Raw genomic sequence first — 23,205 nt, 5'->3', positions numbered from 1 at the left:
TATGTTTACAAATACCTTGGCCATATAGCTAGGCTCTACTCTGCCTAGATCATAACTAAAGATACCCATCTATTTTAATCTACATTTTGCCACATGGCTCATTATCTGTGCTCAGGAATCATATGCCCATGCATCCATAGCCTTGCCTCTTTTCTGGCTCCTCTCCCTGCCTCCTTCCGTCCCAGAATTATTTCTCCTTCTGTTGTCCCACCTCTATTACCCACCTAAGCCATTAATTGACAGGTAAGGCATCCCCACAACACACAAAATGCTCTCTCCACAGTTATATCCTTAGATTAGTGAACCGTTCAACTTTGAGCAGAGGCATGACTTGTTGTAGTAGATGATGATTGTCACAGAGGTCCAAACTTGTCAAAATGCACAGACTAAGGGTGTGATATTTTCAGCTTTACTTGTGAGCAAAACATGAGTACAGGACACAGTGTCGTACAGACACAGCAGGCAGCTGCATCTGTGGCCTCAGAGTGGTGGCAGAACACACAAGGCTGGTGCAAGCTTAAGCCAGAAATTATTCTTCATGGTGTCAAGAGGTTTACATGTATTCCTACTCTTATCTAAGGAGTTGTTACTATTTGGTAGCTGTGAGGAGGTGTAGAGTCAGCTTCTGTAGGGGTGTGGCCCTGGGTAGGTCAAGTATTCTTTTAGGTGATGACTACTCCTTGCAGAGAACATAGACCTTGTAAATTGAACAGGATGAGTTTCAGAGACAACAAAAGGGCATAAAGAATACAGGGCATAGAGTGGATGCTTCTGAGAAGAGAAGGGAAAACATATCAATTTTATCCAAATACATTGCCCAAGATTTTCTAAGAACTAATAAGAATACAAAGTACATTTTTTCATATTTTTATAAATAATTAGATGTAGATTCAAAACTCAAACAACAGTAAGAAAATAGAACTGTCTGATTGTACCTATCTAAATGGTTATACATAGCTACATAATAACCAAATGATTATATAGAAAGAACAGAAAGTTAAAAAACAACATTCATGTGAAATATCTACAAAAAACAGCATGAAAAAATTAACTGATATTAAAATATTTACAGAATCATCACTTTCCTAAAGAAAATCTACAGATAATTACATACAGTTATTAATAAAATGGATATTAGAAGGGGTGTTAGAGAATACATAAAATAAAGCCCTTACAGAGGAGAGAATTTATGGTGGCGTTCATAGGAGGCACTGGGGATATTGCCAAGTATATAGAGTTCTCCAAACTTAAGTTGCAGACAAAAAGATTTGATCTTCAAAAAGATCTGCACTCATAGATTTATTGTGATATCACAATAGCAGAAATATGAAGACAATTAAAAGATCTGCCAATAGAAGAAAATTTAAATAGAATATTTCCTTCTCTTTACTCTCCAGCTTTCTTTTCTTCTCCATTTAATACTGCCATGTTTATCATAAACCATCACACATTTACAACCAAGTAGCTATAAATTCACAAACATACACATCAAATTTAGAAAAACAATAAGAAAAAGTATATTCAAGGAAGTACTTTATTTAAAACATGTGTATATATTCACAGAATGGGGAAGAATAAAGGTAGATCACATTTTCAAGGCATTATGATGACAATAAATAGCTTTGCTGTAAATATCATTCAGTCAAATTAAAGAAGAGGAATTGTACAGCATGCTGTTTTTCATGTATTATTCTTCCAAGAGTTTATATTATGTTTGGAATTTTTGAAGATATTTAAGAATATGTGAAGTGAAGAAAGCTGGAGTGAGCAGCTGCCAAATCTCCTCAGTAGAAGCCACAGGACCAGTATCTTCTACAGCACAGTGGGCGGCAGCAGCCATAGCCATAGCTACCATAGCCACCATAGCCACAGCCATAGCCACAGCCATAGCCACCATAGCCACAGCCATAGCCACCATAGCCACAGCCATAGCCACAGCCTAGGCCTCCATAGTATCCTCCGTAGTAGCACATGTTGTCAGGAGTGTCAGAAGTTGTCTGAGAAAGAGATGCAGTAGGTTCCTTGCGTCTGGGTGTTACCATCTATGAAGGGCCTTTTATACACCTGGGTTGTTGTGGGGGGAAACCACAGGTATTGTAGTGTCATACATCTCTGTGCTGTGCTTTAGAAAACATCATGAGTATTGAGAGTTATGGGACAGACAGTGCTGCATAGCTGAGATACTTGTCCTATTACCTCAGCATCTCATGGTCAAATAAAGTACAATTTCAGATATCCAGTTAATTCTTCATGGAATATATAGAATACAGCACATGATCCCCTCTGATTATATAGATTTTATAATCTTCATTTTTAAAAGATTATTTTAAAAGATTAATTAATTTTTTTATTTATATGAGTACATTGAAGTTGTCTTCAGACACACCAGAAGAGAGCATCAGATCTCATTACAGATAGTTATGAGCTACCATATGGTTGCTGGGAATTAAACTCAGGAATTCTGGAAGAGCAGTCCGTGCTCTTAACTGCTTAGCCAACTCTCCAGCTAGTGTTCTCCATTTTACATATGTTGAATTTCATTCCCCGACAAAACAAGGTCAGTTTTTCCTTCTTTTTGTATTATTTTAAATGCATCTTATTGTAAGGATTCAGTTTTTGAGACTTTTTTATGGACAATAAGTTAATTAATGGTTATGCTTTTTTTTAATTTTCTTGTTGGGTAATTGCCATTTTATGTTGATGTGATTGGATTTGTTCCTAAGTACTTTGTTATATTACATATTTAAAACCATCAGAAAATATAAGACCATTCATAGACATAAATTATATGCGTTCTGTGTTTCCCTTTGAATGCCATGTGATGGGCGTGTACGTGAAACTTTGAATGGCATTTTGCTTGAGTAGGAAAATCAAGATAAGTATTTGTACACTTTCTATTTAATCATGGTCAAGTTAGCTCTTCAGAGAAACCTTAAACACATAACTTTATGAGTTTAACTAATAGCTATGTAGATGAGATGATTACTTGCTATGCAAGCATGAGGATTAGTTTAAAAATTCCCAGATCCCATGAAAATCTGAATATACTCATTTTTCTTCACTCCAATGTTGTAAGGGTAGGATAGAAAAGGAGTCCACATTCCATGAGAGAGCCAATCTCATGGGAACAAAATTGATTCATAGAGGAAAGGACATGACACAATGTACTCACTTGGCATCTACACACACCACCATGCACTGAAATACATTTGTGCTTACATCACACACAGACATGACACAAAAATGCATATGAACCTACCTATTTACTTACCTACCTACCTACCTACCTATCCACATATATGGAGACATTCATATACACATTCTATTGTAAACACACATATAAATTCTATGGACAATTGCCAGATCTTGGTTCAGAATATGTTTTTATAACAGTCATGAGTGTTTAGATGAAATTTTTAGTATTGCCCTTTAAAAAAGGAAATACAAAGGTAAATATTTTAGACTCCTTCAGAGTCCAAAGAACTTATATGAACTTTATCTCAGTTTATAGCTCATTGAAGGATTATTGGCATTAAAGGTGAAAAACCATATTTGAAAGACTTAAACTTTGATCTTTGAACTGAACACAGACTCAGAGAAACCAATTAACAAGGAGTGGCTAAGGGAGGATGCTTGAATCTCACTCAGAAGGGGAAATGAAATAGACATCAGAGGTTGAGGGAGGGAGGAGACTGGCTGGGGGAGGGGATGTTGAAGGGAATGAGGTATAGAGAGAGCATGGTAAAGAGAAAGAAATCAGAGGTAGGTGGAGGGGGGAAAGGACAGTGACATTTCTAGGATGTGTCAGAGACCTTGATGGAGGTTGTACTGGCTGGTTTTGTGGGTCAACTTGACACAGGCTGGAGTTATCACAGAGAAAGGAGCTTCGGTTGGGAAAATGCCTCCACGAGATCCAGCTGTAAGGCATTTTCTCAAATAGTGATCAAGGGGGAAGAGCCCTTTGAGGGTGGGACCATCTCTGGGCTGGTACTCTTGGATTCTATAAGAGAGCAGGCTAAGCAAGCCAGTAAAGAACATCCCTCCATAGCTTCTGCATCAGCTCCTGCTTTCAGACCAGCTTGAGTTCCAGTCCTGACTTCCTTTGGTGATGAACAGCAGATGGAAGTGTAAGCTGAATAAACCTTACAACTTTCCTTCCCAACTTGCTTCTTGGTCATGATGTTTGTGCAGGAATAGAAACTCTAAGACAAATTCGTACCAGCATAGTGGGATATTCCTGTGACAACCTGACCATGTTTTGGGGAGGACTATGGAAGGACTTGGAACTTTGGGCCAGAAGAACCATTCGGTGAGCTCTGTCAGATGTTGTATAGGAGCTTGGAAGATAATGTTGAGAACAGTGCAGAAGATGGAGGCCTGGCTTGTGAATTTTCAGAGGGAAAATTAAAGACTCTTTTCAGGGCCATTGTTACTTTGATTGTGAAGATTGTGTGGCTCTGGTTAGTTGGGGCTGAAGAATCAGCTGTGAGTAGCAACATACCAGAACTACTAAAGTGAAACCTTTGTATTACTGGGACTATTGAAGCTGGTTAGCTGAAGCTAAGAAATTAGCTCTGATTAAGAAGAGACCAGCATCATTGAGGTAAAATCTTCTAGGAAGTGTTTTCTGAAAGCACAAAGAGGCTGTGTTCCAGAGATAGCCAAAGTTGTACCTCATGCTGCAGCTGGACTTGGTAATGTGTAAGAGTCACCCAGGTGGTACTGGTTTTGAAGGCATGAAGGGGTTATCCAGAGCAGTTGAGACTCGGCACTGGGAGAGGCCATGGAAGGCCATTGGTGAAGGTGCAGACTCAGTTGCAATTGATGGCCCGGGACTGAAAGGGTCATGAGTGTTTTGGAGATGCCAGAACTATGAGATGACCACCAAGAACAGCAGCAGCAGTGGAGTACAGGCAGCTGGAGNCTAGAAGACAACATATGTGCTACAAAGGGCATGACTGGAGAAATGACCCAAGCTTTTGGAGGAGCCCATAAGATTGTGAGTTGGATCCCAGACATTGGATGGTTGGAGATTAATTTTTGCTTTCGATTGTGGCTATGCCCTGATATTTTTCCCTCTTGAAGGAAGAAAGTATTTTAGTGGAGCCCAGATTTAAGAGACTTTGAATTTTAAAAGATATTGGACATTTTAAAGGGATTGAACTTTAATATACAAGACTGTGGGACTATTAAAATTATTTAGATCTTGGGGATGAATAATAAAGTAAGTGTTGAGGCTTAATAGTGATGTGTTTGTGTGTCAAGTTGATAAGGGGTCAATTGTACTGGCTGGTTTTGTGTGTCAACTTGACACAGGCTAGAGTTATCACAGAGAAAGGAGCTTCAGTTGGGGAAATGCCTCCATGAGATCCAGTTGTAAGGCATTTTTCACAATTAGGGGCCCTTATGGGTGGGACCATCTCTGGGCTGGTAGTCTTGGTTCTATAAAGAGTAGGCTGAGCAAGCCAGTAAGTAACATCCCTCCATGGCTTCTGCATCAGCTCCTGCTTTCAGACCTACTTGAGTTCCAGTCCTGACTTCCTCTGGTGATGAACAGCAGATGAAAGTGTAAGCTGAATAAACCCTTTCCTTCCCAACTTGCTTTTTGTTCATGATGTTTGTGCAGGAATAGAAACCCTGACTAATACAGGGGTATTCCAGGAGTCTTTGGTGATGACTCTAGCTGACACGAATTGCAGTGGGAGATATGGACCCTGAAGAATCCACCTCCTGTAGCCAGGCAGGACTCCCAATGGAGCAATAAGGACATCAACCCACTAACAACATTTGACACAAATTGTGCCCTGCTGCGAGATAGAACAAAGATTGAGGGTATGGCCAACCAAGGACTGGACCAACCTGAGACCTATCCCATGGGCAAGAACAAATCCCTGACATTCTTCATGATACTTGGTTACACTTGCATACAGGAGCCTCACCTAACTGTCCTGTGAGAGGAGCTATGCAGAAACCACAGCAAACATTAGACAGAACTCAGGGAGTCTTGTGGAAGAATTGGGGGAAGGATTGAGGGATGCAGAAGGGAATGAGACTCTACAGGAAGACCAACACAGTCAACTAACCTGGACATTTGGGATCCACCAACCAAAGAGCAAGCATGGGCTGGATCTAGACACACCCACACACGTGTAGCAGATGTGCAGCTTGGTCTTCTTGTGAATTCCCCAACACCAGGAGTAAGGATTGTCCCTGACTCTGTTGCCTGCCTGAGCATCCTGTTCCTCAAACTGGACCACCTTGTCTGACTTCTGTGGGAGAAGATGTGCCTAGTCCTGCAGTGACTTGATGTGCCAGGGTGGGTTGATATCCATAGGAGGCCTCTGCTTCTAAGAGGACAAAATGAGGGGGGTATGGGAGAAGGGAGAGGGCATTTTGCTGAAGGGGAGGGGGACCTGTAGGAGAGGTTGGAGCTGCAATTGGAACATAACGTAAATAAATACATAAATTAATGAAAAAATTAGAAAAAAATATTTTGAAGTGAAAAAAGAAAAAAAGGAAAAGATTTACACTTGGAATTTTTCATAAATTTACCAAAATATATGTTGTATACAATTAGTAGTTAAGCATTTGTTCAGGGAATTTGACAGAGAAAATAATCTATGTAAATGAGGTGACCTCAAGGTAAATGTAGAAATTGGTCACATTTATAAGGATGTTTTCTCTGATTTTATAGTGTTCAACTTGAAATTATTTTGGTCTACAAAGACCTTCAGTGTGATAGCTGTGTTGCATGTATAGAGATACGAGGAAAATGCCTGTTTCTGAAATCAAACATAAAATGTTAAGTGAAAAGAATAAACAGAAATGCCAACCCAAAAATCTTCTATTAACATTATACAGGATGTTCAAAAGGGACCACATATGCTAAGTATCCAAGCTCACAGCCACAAAATCTGTGACACTTGACTTCTTGTTCTCAGGTACAGCACTGTTGTAACTTCATTCATTTGGTTACAATTTTCACAATTTTACTTTTCTATTAGTGATGCTGTGTTCAATTTTGTGAATGTAACACAGTTTTAATGAACATTTATCTGTGCATAGACATACAGGCTGTCTCTGTTTAAAGGATCTCTTGAATAGAGCAGCAATGATCATGGACAGGCGGGTACAGTAGGATTTAGAGACCTTTGCATATATGGACAAGCATACAGCATATATTTATATATGTACTTATCCTATAGTGGGCCAACAATACTCATAGTAGACACCACAGGCTAACAGCAAAAAGGCCGCTGTCAGGAATAGGTTCCCTTGTTTAGAGTTCTTGACCAGCGGGCCCACTGTCCTGTATATATTACAGGCTGTTGCCATGCTATGTTTACTTCCAGAACAAGACTATAATACCCTGTTGTTGAAGCCATAGATGAGTCATAGAACATGGGGGACTCAAGTTTGTCATGATCTCAAAGCTTCAGCTCATTGTATAAGCTTTTGTAGTGCCGAATGGTAGTTCACACACTATTAGAAGATCATTTTTAATACCTGTGAACTCTGTAAGTTAAAAAAAAAAATGACTAAACGGTCAATATGTGAGACACCTGAAAAAGGAACAGGAGGGTTTGAGAAGAATATACCCCTTGGTAATTGAATTTATGCTTGCCTAGCATATATAATCCAACCCCAGACCTGTTATGTGAACAAGATCCTACAAATTGACCCTAAGGAAAAATCCTACTACAAGTATTCTTTTAAGTAGACCAGTTTTCAAAGATATTTACTGATATTGTTATATATAGAGTAGTGAACCTCTCAAATTTGAGCAGAGGCATACCTTGTTGCAATAGATGGTAATTATCATAGAGATCTCAAATTGGTCAAAATACACAGAACGAGACTCTGGTATTCTCAGCTCTATTTGAGAAAACAACAGATGGATATAAGGAAATAAGTGTTCTCCACACACAGCAGGCAGCTGCGTTTATGTACTCCTGAAAGTTGTGACAATACCCGTGAAAGCTCAAGCTGAAAATTGCAACATGCTATCTGACTGTGGGCATACATTCTTAGTTTTAGCTGAGAAGCTAAGATGGCTACCCATCCTAGAAAATATAGGCATCATAAATTGGACACGGGCCCCCAATGGAGGCGCTAGAGAAATTACCCAAGGAACTGAAGGGGTCTACAACCCATAGGTGGAACAACAATATGAATTAATCAGTACCCCCTGAGCTCATGTCTCTAGCTGCATATATAGCAGAAGATGGCCTAGTCGGCCATCATTGGGAAGAGATGCCCCTTGATCTTCCAAACTTTATATGCCCCAGTACAGAGGAACACCAGGGCCACAAGTGGGAGTGAGTGGGTAGGGGAACAGGGTGGGTGGAGCGTATGGGGGACTTTTGGGATAGCATTTGAAATGTAAATGAAGAAAATATCCAATAAAATAATTTAAAAAATAAATTGGATGTGATGAGATTATGGGAGAGAAAAAAGAGGATATGAAGTTGACATATACTAGGTTAGTCTAAGAAGAGAATGTAAAACATATGCATTTAATCCAAATGCATTCTATGAGATTCTATAAGAATGAATAAGTAAAAGAATATAGAATGCAAAAGATTCTTTGCTTATTCATGTAAATGATTTTATTTGGATTGAAAAGGTCAAGCATCAGAAAGAAAATAGAAAAGTCTGTTAGGACCTATCTAAATAGTTCTACATAGCAGGAAAACACACACAATATTCTATACAAGGAACACAAAGTCAAGAACCAAAATTTAAGTGACATATCTACAACTATACACTGGAAAGAAAATTAATTGTTATTAAAATAATTAAAGAATTTTCACCAAAATACATAAAGAACTCAAGAAGTTTTACTCTGAAAAATCAAATAACCCAATTAAAAATGAGGTATAGAGCTAAACAGAATTCTCAAAGGAATGGCTTAGAAACACCTAAAGAAATGTACAGCTTCCTTAGTCATCTGGAAAATGCAAATTAAAATGACACTGATATTCCACTTCACACCAGTCAGAATGGCTAAGGTAAAAATTTCAGGTGACAGCAGGTGCTGGTGAGGATGTGGAGAAAGAGGAACACTCCTCCACTGCTGGTGGTATTGCAATCTGGTAAAACCACTGTGGAAAATAGTCTGGCAGTTCCTCAGAAAACTGGAAATAGTTCTACCTGAAGACACAGCTATACAGCTCCTGGGAATATACTCAAAAGATGCCCCACCATACCATAAGAACACATGCACCACCATGTTCATAGCAGCCCTATTTGTAATAGCCAGAAGCTGGAAAGAACCCAGATGTCTGTCAACTGAAGAATGGATACAGAAAATGTTCATTTACACAATAGAATATTATTCAGTTATTAAGAATGAAGACAAGGGCTGGAGAGATGGCTCAGTGGTTGAGAGCACTGATTGCTCTTCCAGAGGTCCTGAGTTCAACTGCCAGCAGCCACATGGTGGTTCACAACCATCTGTAATGTGATGGATGACCTCTTTTGGTGTGTCTGAAGACAGCTACAGTGTACTCATATAAATAAAATAAATAAAGGTTAAATTTCAAAATTATAAGGGCACAATGATATAGTTCTATATAGTTATTAGTAAAGTGGACATTAGAAGGAATTGGTGTTAGAGAACATGTGAGGTAACAGGAATCCTGTACAGTTATAATATATATGGTGATTCTCATTATAGAAGGTAGTGAGTTATCAGAAGATGTTCAGAGAATTACTTGTGTTAGTTCTCCAAATTACAGTTGCAGAAAAAAGAATTTGACCTCAGATAAATATCTGCACTCCCAAATTCATAGTGACATCAAAATGTCAGAAATATGAAGAAAATAAAAACGTTAACTAATAAGAGGATGTAATAAGAGAATGTAATAAGAGAATGTAATAAGAGAGTGTTTAAAGAGAATGTTTCCTTCTCTCCCCTCTTTTGCTCTTGATCGTCATTTAATGCTATCACGTCTGTCCTCAAACCAATACACATTTACAACCAAATAGCTATAAATTCGCAAACATACACCTCAAATTTAGAAAAACAATAAGAAAAAGTATATTCAAGGAAATACTTTATTTATAGCATGTATATATATTCACAGAATGGGGAAGAATACAGGTAGATAACATTTTGCGAGGTATTATTATGACAATAGAGAGCTTTGCTGCAAATATTATGCAGTCAAATTAAAGAAGAGGAATTGGGCAGACATGCTGCTTTTCATGTATTATTCCTCTAATAGTTTATATTAAGTTTGGAATTCCTGAATATATTTAAGAATATGTGAAGTGAAGAAAGTTGGAGTGAGCAGCTGCTGAATTTCCTCAGTAGAAGCCACAGGACCAGTATCTTCTACAGCACAGTGGGCGGCAACAGCCATAGCCATAGCCACCATAGCCACCATAGCCACAGCCACAGCCATAGCCACAGCCATAGCCACCATAGCCGCAGCCATAGCCACCATAGCCACAGCCATAGCCACAGCCATAGCCACAGCCCAGGCCTCCGTAGTATCCTCCGTAGTAACACATGTTGTCAGGAGTGTTAGAAGTTGTCTGAGAAAGAGATGCAGTAGGTTCCTTGAGTCTGGGTGTCACCATCTGCCAAGGGCCTTTTATACACCTGGGTTGTTGTGGGGGGAAACCACAGGTATTGTAGTGTCACACATCTCTGTGCTGTGCTTTAGAAAACATCATACGTATTGAGAGTTATGGGACAGACAATGCTACATAGCTGAGATACTTGTCCTGTTACCTCAGCATCTCATGGTCAAATTATGGATCTGGTAGAATTTTCAGGTCTCCAGGTCATTCTTTACGTAGTTTATTGAATACAGCACATGATTCCCTCAGGTGGTATAGATCATCCACAGTTTTCTTTTTTTTTAACATACGTTGATTTTCATTACCTCACAATAAGTCTTTTTTCCCTTCTAGATCTTTGCAGTTATTTGTTTAAATTTTATTTAATTTTTTTTTTTTTTACACTCCAGATTTTATTCCCCTCCTGGTCCACCCTCTGACTGTTCCACATCCCATACCTCCTCCCTCCTCCCTTGTTTCCATAAGGATGTCCACACCCTCTACCCTCATCCCACCAGATAACTAATCTCCCTGGCACCTCCAGTCTCTTGAGGGTTAGGTGCATCATCTTTGGACGGACATAGACGCAACAGTCCTCTGCTGTATGTGTGTTGGGGGCCTCATATCAGGTGGTGTGTGTTGCCTGGTTGGTGGCCCAGTGTCAGAGATTTCAGGGGTCCAGGTCATCTGAGACTGCAGTTTCTCCTACAGGGTCCCCCTCCTCCTCAGCTTCTTCCAGTGTTTTCCAAATTCAACCACAGGGTCAGCAGCTTCTGTCCCTTGGTTGGATGCAAATATCTGCATCTGACTTTGAGTTGCTTGTTGGGTCTTTCAGGGGCCAGTCATGCTGGGTCCTGTTTTGTGATCACTCCATAGCCTCAGTAATAGTGTCAGGCCTTGGGGCTTCCCCTCAAGCTGGATCCCACATTGGGCCTGTCACTGGACCTTCTTTTCTCCAGGCTCCTCTCCATTTTCATCCTTGCAATTTTTTCAAAGAGAAACAATTATGGGTTTTGACTGTGGGATGGTAACCCCATGTCTCACGTGATGCCCTGTCTTTCTGCTGGAGCTGTTCTCTATAAATTCCATATAGACACCATGTGCTAACAAACAAAAGCCCAGTGCTAAGAATAGGTTTTCTGTTTTGGAATTCTTGACCAGTGCAGTCCCACAGACCTCTAAGTATTACAGGCTTTTGCCAATCATATTGTTTACTTTCAGAACCTGACAGCAAGACCCTGTTGCTGTAGAAATATTTGATTCACTGTTCCTGGAGAACTCAAGCTTGTACTGACCCAGAAGGTCCACCTCTATTAGCTGGCTTTCTTAATGTTGCAAATTGTTAGGCACTGTGCTGTAAGATAAAAACTTTTATCAGTTTTTACTATCTGCAAACTCTGTGTTCTACAAAAATGGGTGTTCTGTCAATACATGAATAACTTGGGTGTCATCATCTCCATTCTGATTGAATTTAAGTTCCATTTCAAAAGATCCAACCCATAAGTGCTACCATTACTGGATCAATCACCTGAGGATAGACAGGTCATAGGCCATATGTGTAGTACCTACTAACAATGTTCTGATAAGTGCTCTTGGTATTATATGATATTGTTATACATATAGATTGGAATACCTCTCAATGTTGATCAGAGACATGCCTATTTGTAATGAATGATGATTATCACAGGGATCCAAAGCTTGTTAAATATGCAGAATTGACTATAGAATCCTCAGCCCCTAATAACACACACACACACACACACACACACACACACACACACACACACACACACCAGGGAGGAGATAGAGTAGTATATTAAGAACATTTGAAAGTACTCAACAGATACTCTGTAAAAACCAGTCATAGGACTGCATGGCTAGGAAATTTTCTAAACAGTAAAATGACTTCAGGATATATCTCTTTGACATTAAATGTAGCAGAATTAAAAAAACAAAACAAAACGATTTACAAGTAGATAGAATGATAACAGAAAATTACAAAGCAAAGAACACACACAAAAGAATCAAGACAGTGCTGTAGGTTCAACAGTATTCCACGAGGCTAGAAGATCTGTTAACTTTGTTAACTAGCAAAATATCACTCTTGTTTGTTTATAAATCACTTATTCATCATATGACCACACCGTGTTGAATCCTTTTCTTTCCATGTACTGGAGACTCCTACAGACGGCCTTTAAGCATTCTGCATTTCTTTGCCAATCTTGTAACTGAGTATCTTGTTCCAGTCGATTTTGGTGCGGGTAACTGGAAGCTGCCGGCGCAAGGCCTTGAACGTGGTGTCTGACATAGTTTGATAATTTTCACTAATTGCTGTCTGATACTCATTTTCTGCACTCTCTATGATTTTAATAAATTCCTTGGCAGTTTGGACTTCATTAGAAACAGTTACTGAGTCCTGCACATCTTTATGACTAACCAACTGAACATTGCCATCTTCATAATAATGAACCTGAATCTTGAGCACTCCAACCACCTGGGCTGAAGGTGGTGTGATGGTGAACTTCCACTCTGATCTCCAGCGACCATTCCAGAAGTTTTTTGGTTGAAACTGGTGGCTTTCAATACATGCAATAATGGTCTGTTGCCCATCTATAGTTTTAGCGTAAACAGTACAGAAGCCGTTGGAATAATGATCTTTCACATAAGCTCTTAGAGCACTGTCACACGATTCCCTCCAAGACTTCAAGCCTCCATCCACATCCTCTGGCTGCGGGTCACTTGCTTCTTTCCGTAAATGATCAAACTTAAAGGAAATTTTGTTTCTTGGATCTAAAAATCTGCTGTTACCAAGGTCACCATGCTCTGTAATTAAGACCTGGTCATCGTAGCCTTCTATCTTCACAGGTGTGAACTGATCCATGTTATACTGGGCAAATGCATGTGCTGCCCCTTCCCTGAGAAGATTGTCATTATTAAGCAGTAGCCGGACATCATTGAATACTTCATTAAACTCCCCTGGGGGTGCATGGGTGATGAATTTAGCGGCTATGCGGACCTTCTCTTCATCCGACACCCGATCCTCAAAGTCGGCCATCTTGGCTGCTCTGGCCCAGCCCGGCGGGCCGGCGCGAGGCAGGCCGGGAAGGAAGCTGAGTGGCGGAATCACCGAGGGGCTGTCGGAAGGAGCCGCCCGGAAGCTCCGGCCGGGAGGGCGCCATGTCAGTTATGACTGGTTTTTACAGAGTATCTGTTGAGTACTTTTTACCCTTATGCTTTAAAGCATTTCCAGGACTTCAGTGGCTTTTAGTGATCCACCAATTGCTAAAGAGGCTATGCTACCAAGAGCTAAGTGGACAACACACTCCTTCTCTGTCCGACTGCTTTGATCATTTACAGCATCTCGTAATTGTAGTTTTCAGACATTTGGATTGGGGCTTTTGGGGTCCATGTTGGGAGGCAAAGAAAGTTTCCTGGAAATTCCATGGCAGCAGCTTCTCTAGGGTCTTGATTTTAAATCCAAAGACTTGAACCACATCCCCTGCACATGAATGTTTGCTTATTTTCATTTTCTCATTGTCTCCTCCCATCTGGTTCTGTTGTAACCATGGATGTCTGTAGAAAGAACAGCCTAGAAAAAGCACTGGGAAACCAGGGTTGTCAATCCCATGGGTCTGTTTCCTTCAGTGGAAGGAAATGAAAGATGCCTGATGACTAGAATGCTTGAGTGGTGTGCTCAGACAACCTGGTGATCCTATGCTCTTCTGTTAAGGACCAGCCTCCACCTTAATCTCTCTCACCCCACCAATATTCTGAGCATTGTTTAAGCCCTAATACTGACCTTTGACTCTCGGTGAGTAGAACTTATGCCTATTCATATCCTTCCTCTCTGGGCCCTCGTCCTAAGTGCTGATTTTCAGTCAGCAGAGTTCATGTTTATTGTAAAGGTCACAGGTGCTTGACTACTTTGCAAGGGTCTCTAGATGTAGCTGGCCCTGAAGCTTTGCTAAAGAGTTGTCACACAGAGACTTTCTCCCGGAGTTCTACTATGTTTAAATGTGTGGAAAAATTAAAACATAGGGTCAGAGTCCAGAAGTCTTGATCCAGTCTGACCAAGTCTGGCTATACCAAGTTTTCATTCTTATCCATCCTGGGTCCACTTTTACTGCCAGTGGCAATACCTGCAGAAACNCCTCAATAGATGTTGGCATTTTTAGAAGAGTTTTGCCCGTTAGTATTGCTCTTTCATAGTTGAGAACTGCTGACATACTATCGATGTAGTAGAATATAAAACTTGAAAACACAGACATTGAAGGAATCATAGGTATCTTTGCTTTATGCTCTCTGGCAGGATTGTTCTGTAAGCAGACAAATAAATAGCTGTGTCCCTCAGAGCTGGAATGAACCAAAGTGAAAAGGACAGCTCCCAGGCAGCATCTGTCNGTATGTCAGAGTGCTAGTGCTTCCTTCTAAATAGGATGTAAAAGTCATTCCAAGTGAATCTTTTTCCATCATCCTACCTGCCTAGAGCTCATGTGTAACTGTGATATAGCTACCTTCCCAGGTATATTGGCAGGTGTGTGTGTGGGTGTGTGTGATCTCAGAACACACAGGTAATGTGATGTGACCTATGACAACTGGTAACGGTGGATTCATTTACATTGTTTACACTTCTATGACCAGGCCTTAGGGGAAGGTCAGTTTTTTAAAAACCAAGTAGTGTCTTCCTACCTGTCCCCGAGTACAAGGTAAAACAGAAGGTTGTTGGCTTCCTACCTGTCCCCAAGTACAAGGTAAAACAGAAGGCTGTTGGCTTCAGCTTTCTTTTCTTTTTTTTTTTTTTTTCTTTTTCTTTTTTTTGCTCAGTAATACAGTCAAGCAGGAGTTTGTTTGCATATGAAAGCTGTGTAAGCATTTTTGTTTATTTCAAATAAAATATATTTGTATTATTTGTCATTCATACTATCCATCCATGCCACACTGTCTTCTGTACCAGGTAGTCCAATAGAAATACACCTGTTTTNTTCTAAAAAAAAAAAAAAAAAAAAAAAAAAAGAACATTTGAAAGGATAATGGATTATGATTTTTTTATCAGACACAGCAGGCTAGTTTAATGTATTAATTCACAAAAGTTGTAACAGCAAGCTGAAGCAAGACAAATTTGCAGTATAAAGTGGGAAGTTGGTTATGAATTCCTACTTTTAACTAAAGAGCTGCTTGTCTTTGATAGACACTAGTGTGTGTTAGCTTCTTTAGTGGTATGGTCCTGGGTAGGTCCACCACGCGCTAGGTGATACCTACCCATTCTAGATAATTTAGCCAGTATAAATTGGACTTTATACGTTTAAGGAAAAAGAAACTGAGAAACAAAAATCATACACAAATTTGGTCAGGCATAAAGGTGGTTATTCTGAGAAGAGGGAGGGAAAACCATTAATTTTGTCAAAATACAGTGTACAAAGTTTACTAAGAACTTAAAAGAACAAATACATGAATACGTAGTGCAAAAGATTCTTTGCTAATTCTCACAAACAATTGGATGTGCCATCAAAATCACAACTAACAAAACAAAACAAAACAAAACCCAGCAGAGACTGCTGTGCCCATCTAGAAATGGCCTTCATAGCAGGAAAATTTGCACATTATTCTATACAAAGAGTAGGAAATCAGTAACCAAAACATCTGTGCAATATCTAAAAATCAAAAGTATGAAGAAAATAAATAGATATTTTAGTTGTTAGAGAATTATCACAAACATTCTAAAGGAAAATCTGTGGATCACCAAGACTGAATTTTCAAATCCTAACTGAAAGTCACAATGAGGTTGTTCTCTAAGGTTGACATTAAAACGGCTATTAGAAAGAAGATGGGTGTTAGGGGATATATAAAGTTAAGAGAACCTAGTTCACAGGGAAAAGTGCATGGTGACACCCACTAAGAAAGCACTTTGAACATTTCCCCCAGATATTTAGAGAATTAACTTGTAACAGCTCTCAGCATTTTCCTAATAGGAGAAAATATTTGATCTCAGAGAAATGTTTGCACTCCCAAATTTATTGTGAAATAACAATAGCAACAGTATGAAGATAATAAAAAGGTCTACCAATGGAGGAATATTTGAAGAGACAGTCTCTGTCTCTGTCTCCTGTCCCCTCCTCCTTCTCCTCCTCCTCCTCCTCCTTCTCCTCCTCTTCCTCCTCCTCCTCCTCCCCTTCCATATTTTATACACAATCACACATATGCACCAAATAGATATGAATTCATAAACATTCATCCCACATTTAGGAAAACTATAAAACTATAAGAAAATATTTTAAGAAAACATTTTATTTAAAAACATATATGTTCATAGGAAGTGTAAGAATGAAAGTAGATCACAATTTTTTTTTTGTGATATCACAATGACAAAGAATAGCTTCTCTGCAAATATTTATGCAGTGACACTGAAGGTGTGGAATCTGGTAAGCATGTACATTTTTTTTCCAAATAGTTTCATGTAAGGTTGGGATTTATGAAGATATTTAAAAATTCTGATATGAATAAAGTTGGTGTGAGCAGCTGAAGAAATTTCTCAGTAGAAACCATAGGAGCAGTATCTTCTACAACACAGTGGGCGACAGCAGCCATATCCATAGCCACCATAGCCACAGCCATAGCCACAGCCATAGCCATAGCCTAGGCCTCCATAGCCATAGCCCAGGCCTCCATAGTAGCTGCTGTAGTAACACATGGTGTCAGGAGTGGAGTGTTCAGTTATAGACCACAAGGAGGTTCTTTGAGTTTGGATGTCACCATCTGTCAAGGGTCTTTTATACACCTGGGTTGTTGTGGTTGTTGTTGTTGTTGTTGTTGAAAACCACAGGCATTGAAGTGTGACACGTATCAACGCTGAGTTAAGGGACATTATGAATTTCATGATTTACCGGAAAGACTAGGCTGCATAACTGAGATTATTGTGCTCCTCTGTCAGGATCCCAAAGTCAAATTATAGAGCTCCGATGTGAAATTCTGATTGTTTTCAAGCCTGCCTTAATCTTTATTTAACTTGTTAAGTATTTATAAGTATACTCTGTGGTACAATGCAAATCAGAAAAAATTTTTCTGCTTTATTATTTACTTGCTTTCAATATTCTACAGGAGTGGGGTCTTTGTGTATTGTTTTGCTAACTTAGGATAAGTCATACAGAAAGTTTATATTTTCTGAATCTTGTTTATGTTGTCAACTCAGTGGCTGTGTACATCTTACATAAGCATAGTTTAGATTTATACTGAATTCAATGACTTCATAAAGTATTTATTTCATGTATGTATTATTTTTGAATCTCCAGAAAATCAGTGATCGTTTTATGATTACAAACGATATATGTCATTCAATGCTTTTGTTTGTCATCTCACATGTAAGTGGTAAGGGTGTATCTGTGAAAGAAACTATGGCTTAATTGCCTGCTCTATCCTATATTTTTATTCTAGTGAAGTTCATTTTTCTTCTGGGAACATTGGTATATGACTATTTTGAAGTTTCTGGAAATTTTCTGGACCTATACCCAAGTTCCAGGGCACTTGGTAGTGGCTACATAGCCCTGGGTTCTATTTCCACTTTTCTCCCAAACCCTCTATGTAAGTGTACGTGCTCTAAACTGGATCTAAGAGTGTTCAGATTTTTCTGTACTTCAGTTTGAATCTGATCCATACAGTATTAATGTAAACAGAAGGAAACGACAATAGGAAGATATAATTTCATTTAGTTTAAAATTTTCATAAAGATATTTGAAATGTCTTCTAAAGCAAATTAGATCTAGTAGAGAGTCAAGCTCAGTGACCTAAATATGGTATCTCACACCTCTAATCGTAGCCTCTGGGGTGCTGAGGTTGGAGCTGCTGCCAGGAAATTTGAGGCTAACCTAGGCTACATAGTGAATTCTTGGCCAACCAATTTATAAATCCTGACTCATAAAGTATAGACAATTAAGTTTCACACACACACACACACACACACACACACACACAGAGAGAGAGAGAGAGAGAGAGAGAGAGAGAGAGAGAGAGAATGTAAAGTCTACATCAAGGCAGTTATCAGAGGACTTCTTAAGCAGCAAACCTTACAATGGCTCGGTATGCTCAGTACCGAGCGTCTCCAGATACCACAATCTCTGTTAGTGGCAGACCTCCCAATCTTTAAATAGGAAATCAGTCATAGATGTGTAGATATTATGAAGCACTTTTCCCCTTTTATTTCTTCTTACTCTTAAGCATACTCTTTAAACACCTAGCTAGGGTTATAAAATGTGTGAAATGGGTGTTTAATTCTCTCTTATTTATCTATCATCTTTCTTAGTATCACTCATCTATCTTCTATCATATACATCTATTTACATATTCTATCATCTATATCTATCTATCTATTTATCTATCTATCTATCTATCTATCTATCTATCTATCTATCTATCTATCTATATTTGTCATCATTTTATCTGTATCTAATCTATCTTCTAACTATTTCATCTTATCTATACCTGTTTGTATATCTATCTATGCATCTTCCTACCGGACATCATCTATCTATCTATCTATCTATCTATCTATCTATCTATCTATCTATCTATCTATCTATCTATTATACTTCTATCAACCCATCTTTCATCTATTAATATATCATCTGTCTATTTACCTATATATCTGTCTCTCTCTGTCTTTCTGTCTTTCTGTCTGTCTATATATACCTATAGAGCTAATTTTATCAGCTGTGCATCATTTAAAGCCTTAGTATTACGCAACCATCATAGACATTTTGATAGGGGAATTCCAGAGTCACAAAAGCCATTTTAGTAAGGTAGAGATCATTATCAGATGTTAATTTTAGTTTTTTCCTTTAGTTTTTGTTTCATCTTATATTGATATATCAGTGAAGAAAGATTTAAATCTAAAAATTTTCTATGTTCTCTTCATCTACTGCTCATTTTATTGTGCATTCTACCACTTCTGTCATTTGACTGATGTCACCTTGTATCACAAACCTGTAAATGTTATTGTTCCTCATATGACTTTCATAGAGGCATCACAATTGTCTTTATAATTGTGTGATTGAGAGTGTCTCCAACACAGCCTTATTTTGAGGAGTTTCCTCTTATTTCCAGTAGCCTTCACATTGCTGCAAATTTTTTCTTCTCTTCTCTTCTCTTCTCTTCTCTTCTCTTCTCTTCTCTTCTCTTCTCTTCTCTTCTCTTCTCTTCTCTTCTCTTCTCTTCTCTTCTCTTCTTTNCTTCTCTTCTCTTCTCTTCTCTTCTCTTCTCTTCTCTTCTCTTCTCTTCTCTTCTCTTCTCTTCTCTTCTCTTCTCTTCTCTTCTTTTCTCTTCCCTTCTTCCCTTCCCTTCCCTTCCCTTCCCTTCCCTTCCCTTCCCTTCCCTTCCCCTCCTCTCCCTTCCCCTCCTCCTTCCTTCCTTCCTTCCTTCCTTCCTTCCTTCCTACCTGCTTGCTTATTTCTTTTTCTATTTTTCTCTTTTGCTCTCATATATTACATCCTAACTGCAGTTCCCTCTCCTGCCCTTTCTTTCAGCCCCTCCCCCACAAACTTCCTCTTTCCCAGATCCATTTCTTCACTATTTCCTTTCAGAAAAGGATAGGTCTCCTAGGAGTATCAACCAAACAAATCATACCAAGCTGCCAGTAGGCATTAATGAGAGGTTAGGCCCTTGGTCTTGCGGAGGCTCGATGCCCAAGCCTAGGGGAATGCAAGGGTGGTGAGGCCAGAATGTATGGGTGGGTAGGTGGGGCACCATCACAGAAGCAGAGGGAGGGGAAGGTATAGAGGTTTTTGGATGGGAAAGAGGGACAAAATTTGAAATGTAAATAAATAAAACAACCAATTATAAATTTAAAAATAAAAAAGAAACCAAAATAAATAAATAATGTATTAGAAGGTTTAAAAAATGTCTAGGCACATCCCTTCATATGAATCCTTGATGAGGCAACTCAGTGGGAGGAAAAGGGTCCCAGAAGCAGACAAAAGGGTCAGAGACATCCTTTTTCCATACTGTTAGGATTTCCACAAGAAGACCAAACTACACGTTCATAACATATATGCAGAGGTTCTAGATCAGATCCATTCAGACTCCCTGATTGTCAGTTCAGTCTCTGAGCCCCTGTGAGCCCTGGTTAGTTGATCATGTGGGTTTGTTGTGGTGTCCTTGACCTTTCAGGCTCCTGCAATTCTTTCTTCCTTTCTTCTGTAGGATTCATAGAGAATTGGGACCATTTTTTGTTTTTTCTTCTCTCAGTTGAGAAAGAGATACATGTTGCAGTTACTGAAAGATATTTGTTCATAGAAAATTGAAAATAGCAATTAGAGAAAGTTTAAAGGGGTTTAAAGGAGAAACTATAATGTTTTACATGTTTTACATGCCTGGCTCAGGGTCTGGTGGCCAAAGGCAAAATGGTTAGAAATATAACACACATAATGAGTAAAGCTTAACTACCATGGAGGCACATGGAAAATTTTCTGCATGTAATCTTTTGTATGGATTCTAGTGAAATAATATCATTTTTTCATATTTGACTCAGGATAATTTATTCATTAATCTACTTCTAACTGAAAGAAGCTATCTAAATAGAGTGTTGTATATAAATCAAACAGCATTGCTTTACTTAGAGTGACAGGAAGGTCGAATGAAGGACAGGCTGTACTCTGTGGTAATTAATTGGGTTCATCTCATTATCCAGCACACAAACTGATACCACACATAAGAACAAAATATGTACTCTATAAATGTGTGCATTTACTTCCACAACGTCTACTTTTTTAGCTGCTGTGACTTACATGGCTTAGGGATTGCATTTTCTGTTGAGATGAGGATGAAGACATGAGAGGCACATAGGCACATAGATGGAAAAACTGGGGTCAGGTTGACCTTGTTCCCTGAATGAGATGCAGCAACTGCTACTAAGACAGCATAAAAAAGGAGGAGGTAGATTAGTTCATCTTGGTGGGGAACAGTCTCCACCCTCAGGGATCAGAGATGCACTTTCAGTATACGCTGCCAACATCTGCTCTTGTACCAGGATGAGGTTACCATTCCTGAGTCGGACCCAGGGACATTTTACTATTTCTATGGGTCTGAGGCATTGGTACCCTTGAGAGCCATGTGCTCATGTCCATAACACAAATTGACTCAGCATGTGTGGAACATTCAGTATGAACATAGCACTACAGTGGTGTTTGTTTGTTTGTTTGTTTGTCTTTACTCTTCCGCAAGATAAGTTATTTATGTCATGGATGGACATTAGGGAAGTGTAAGAGGAGGTAGAAGAAAGAGTTCTATAGGCTAAGCGCTCCATCTCAATAGAATGCTTAAGACCAATATCTCCCACAGCAACTTGGAGAACAGCAGACATATCTATCCTCCCTGTCGCCATAGCCCAGGACTCTATAGTAGCAACTATAACTCAGTTTTGAGAGTGGAAGGATTCAGTTGAACGGATTGCCAGCATCCACTTTGTGAGTGTCACTGGCTGCTTTTGGCTATCAACACTTTACATGGCTGGAGGGACAAACCACAGGCAGGTGTTAGCCTCATTCTTTGGATTAGCTCACATTTAAAGAATGCACAGTTTATTAGGGACACAGATGCTCTCATAGTCAAGCATCCTTTTGGCATAGTGGTGGGATCCTGATAATACAAACAGGTACCTTTAACAGGGAAACTTGTGAAATATGAATGGCCAATCATGAAGCACTATGTTTTTGTTAGTTAATGTCTATGACAAGTCACACTGGAGGGACATTCCTCTCATGCTGTTTACTCTATTTGGCTATACACATCCACATCACAGCAGGATGTGCATGTAGGATTTATGAGTGTCTCTCTATAGAGTTCATGACTAGAGATTTTTTCCCCCATAGGTTCAAAGCTAACAGTATATCATCATGTGTAAATAAGTGTGTCATCCAGATAAGTGCTAGCCATGAATATTTTATGTAGAATGTCTGTAAGTTCCCTTGTTGTTACTCAACCATCTCTTTCTTCACTTTGAAATTTGTTAGCTTATATCTTTCCAGTTGGTATTTAAGTGACTGCCCTAATGAAATATAGAATTTTCCAAGTGTGTACTTGTTCATGCTCCTCAAAAAGGGCAATATTCCTCCCTTGGGTAAATGAATATCATTGTAAAACTGAAGACCAAATTGTCTGTACTCTGTCCAAAACTGAAATATTGCTCATGATTCAATTCCAGTCCAAGTACATGTGTCTGATCTTCCACATCTCTCTGCATGGGTCTAGTGTCTTTATTCCTTTTCAGATGCTCTTGGGCAGTTGCATGTCAAAAGCAGAGAGCAAGGGTCAAGATATAGCCTGTGCTCGAGTTTACAGACTGTCATTTATAGAAATGTTTTTTGTTCATTAGAAAAGTAACTTTCTTCTTATATAAATTCTGGTGTCTTCTAAGTCTTCTTTAGTGAATATTATTCTTTTATAGAATGAACATAAAAGTACATTATAAATAACCTGAACATGAATTACAATTAAGGAAAAGATATCTCAAAGAATAGGTCTATGTTTAATGAAAATATTTGATTTTTTACAAAATGGAGTAATAGAAATGACCCACTCCATCAAAAAGGCTTAAAAGGAGTTTAATATCTTTTTTTTTTTTTTTTTGTTTCCATAGATATGAAACTCAAT

The 23,205-nt window shown here is 38.9% G+C and overlaps 4 protein-coding genes across 4 annotated transcripts; all 4 read right to left on the bottom strand.

Moving 5' to 3' along the window:
• Nucleotides 1–1,784: 1,784 nt before the first annotated feature.
• Nucleotides 1,785–1,973, bottom strand: LOC110329350 (keratin-associated protein 20-2-like). The gene has a single exon (XM_021208930.1). The coding sequence runs from the start codon at nt 1,971–1,973 to the stop codon at nt 1,785–1,787; it is 189 nt and encodes a 62-aa protein (XP_021064589.1).
• An 8,338-nt stretch (nt 1,974–10,311) lies between these two features.
• Nucleotides 10,312–10,518, bottom strand: LOC110329349 (keratin-associated protein 20-2-like). Its single transcript, XM_021208929.1, has one exon. It carries the CDS (start codon nt 10,516–10,518, stop codon nt 10,312–10,314), a length of 207 nt encoding a protein of 68 aa, XP_021064588.1.
• Nucleotides 10,519–12,404: 1,886 nt separating this feature from the next.
• Nucleotides 12,405–13,692, bottom strand: LOC110329691 (F-actin-capping protein subunit alpha-1). The gene has a single exon (XM_021209480.2). The coding sequence runs from the start codon at nt 13,622–13,624 to the stop codon at nt 12,764–12,766; it is 861 nt and encodes a 286-aa protein (XP_021065139.1). The 5' UTR covers nt 13,625–13,692; the 3' UTR covers nt 12,405–12,763.
• A 3,406-nt stretch (nt 13,693–17,098) lies between these two features.
• Nucleotides 17,099–17,257, bottom strand: LOC110329387 (keratin-associated protein 20-2-like). Its single transcript, XM_021208995.1, has one exon. The coding sequence runs from the start codon at nt 17,255–17,257 to the stop codon at nt 17,099–17,101; it is 159 nt and encodes a 52-aa protein (XP_021064654.1).
• Nucleotides 17,258–23,205: the final 5,948 nt, after the last annotated feature.

This window comes from Mus pahari, chromosome 12 (assembly GCF_900095145.1).
Source record: "Mus pahari chromosome 12, PAHARI_EIJ_v1.1, whole genome shotgun sequence".
In the NCBI taxonomy this organism is placed as follows: Eukaryota; Metazoa; Chordata; class Mammalia; order Rodentia; family Muridae; genus Mus; species Mus pahari.
Note: the sequence above shows the minus strand (reverse complement) of the source record. Positions and strands in the feature narration are given on the sequence as shown.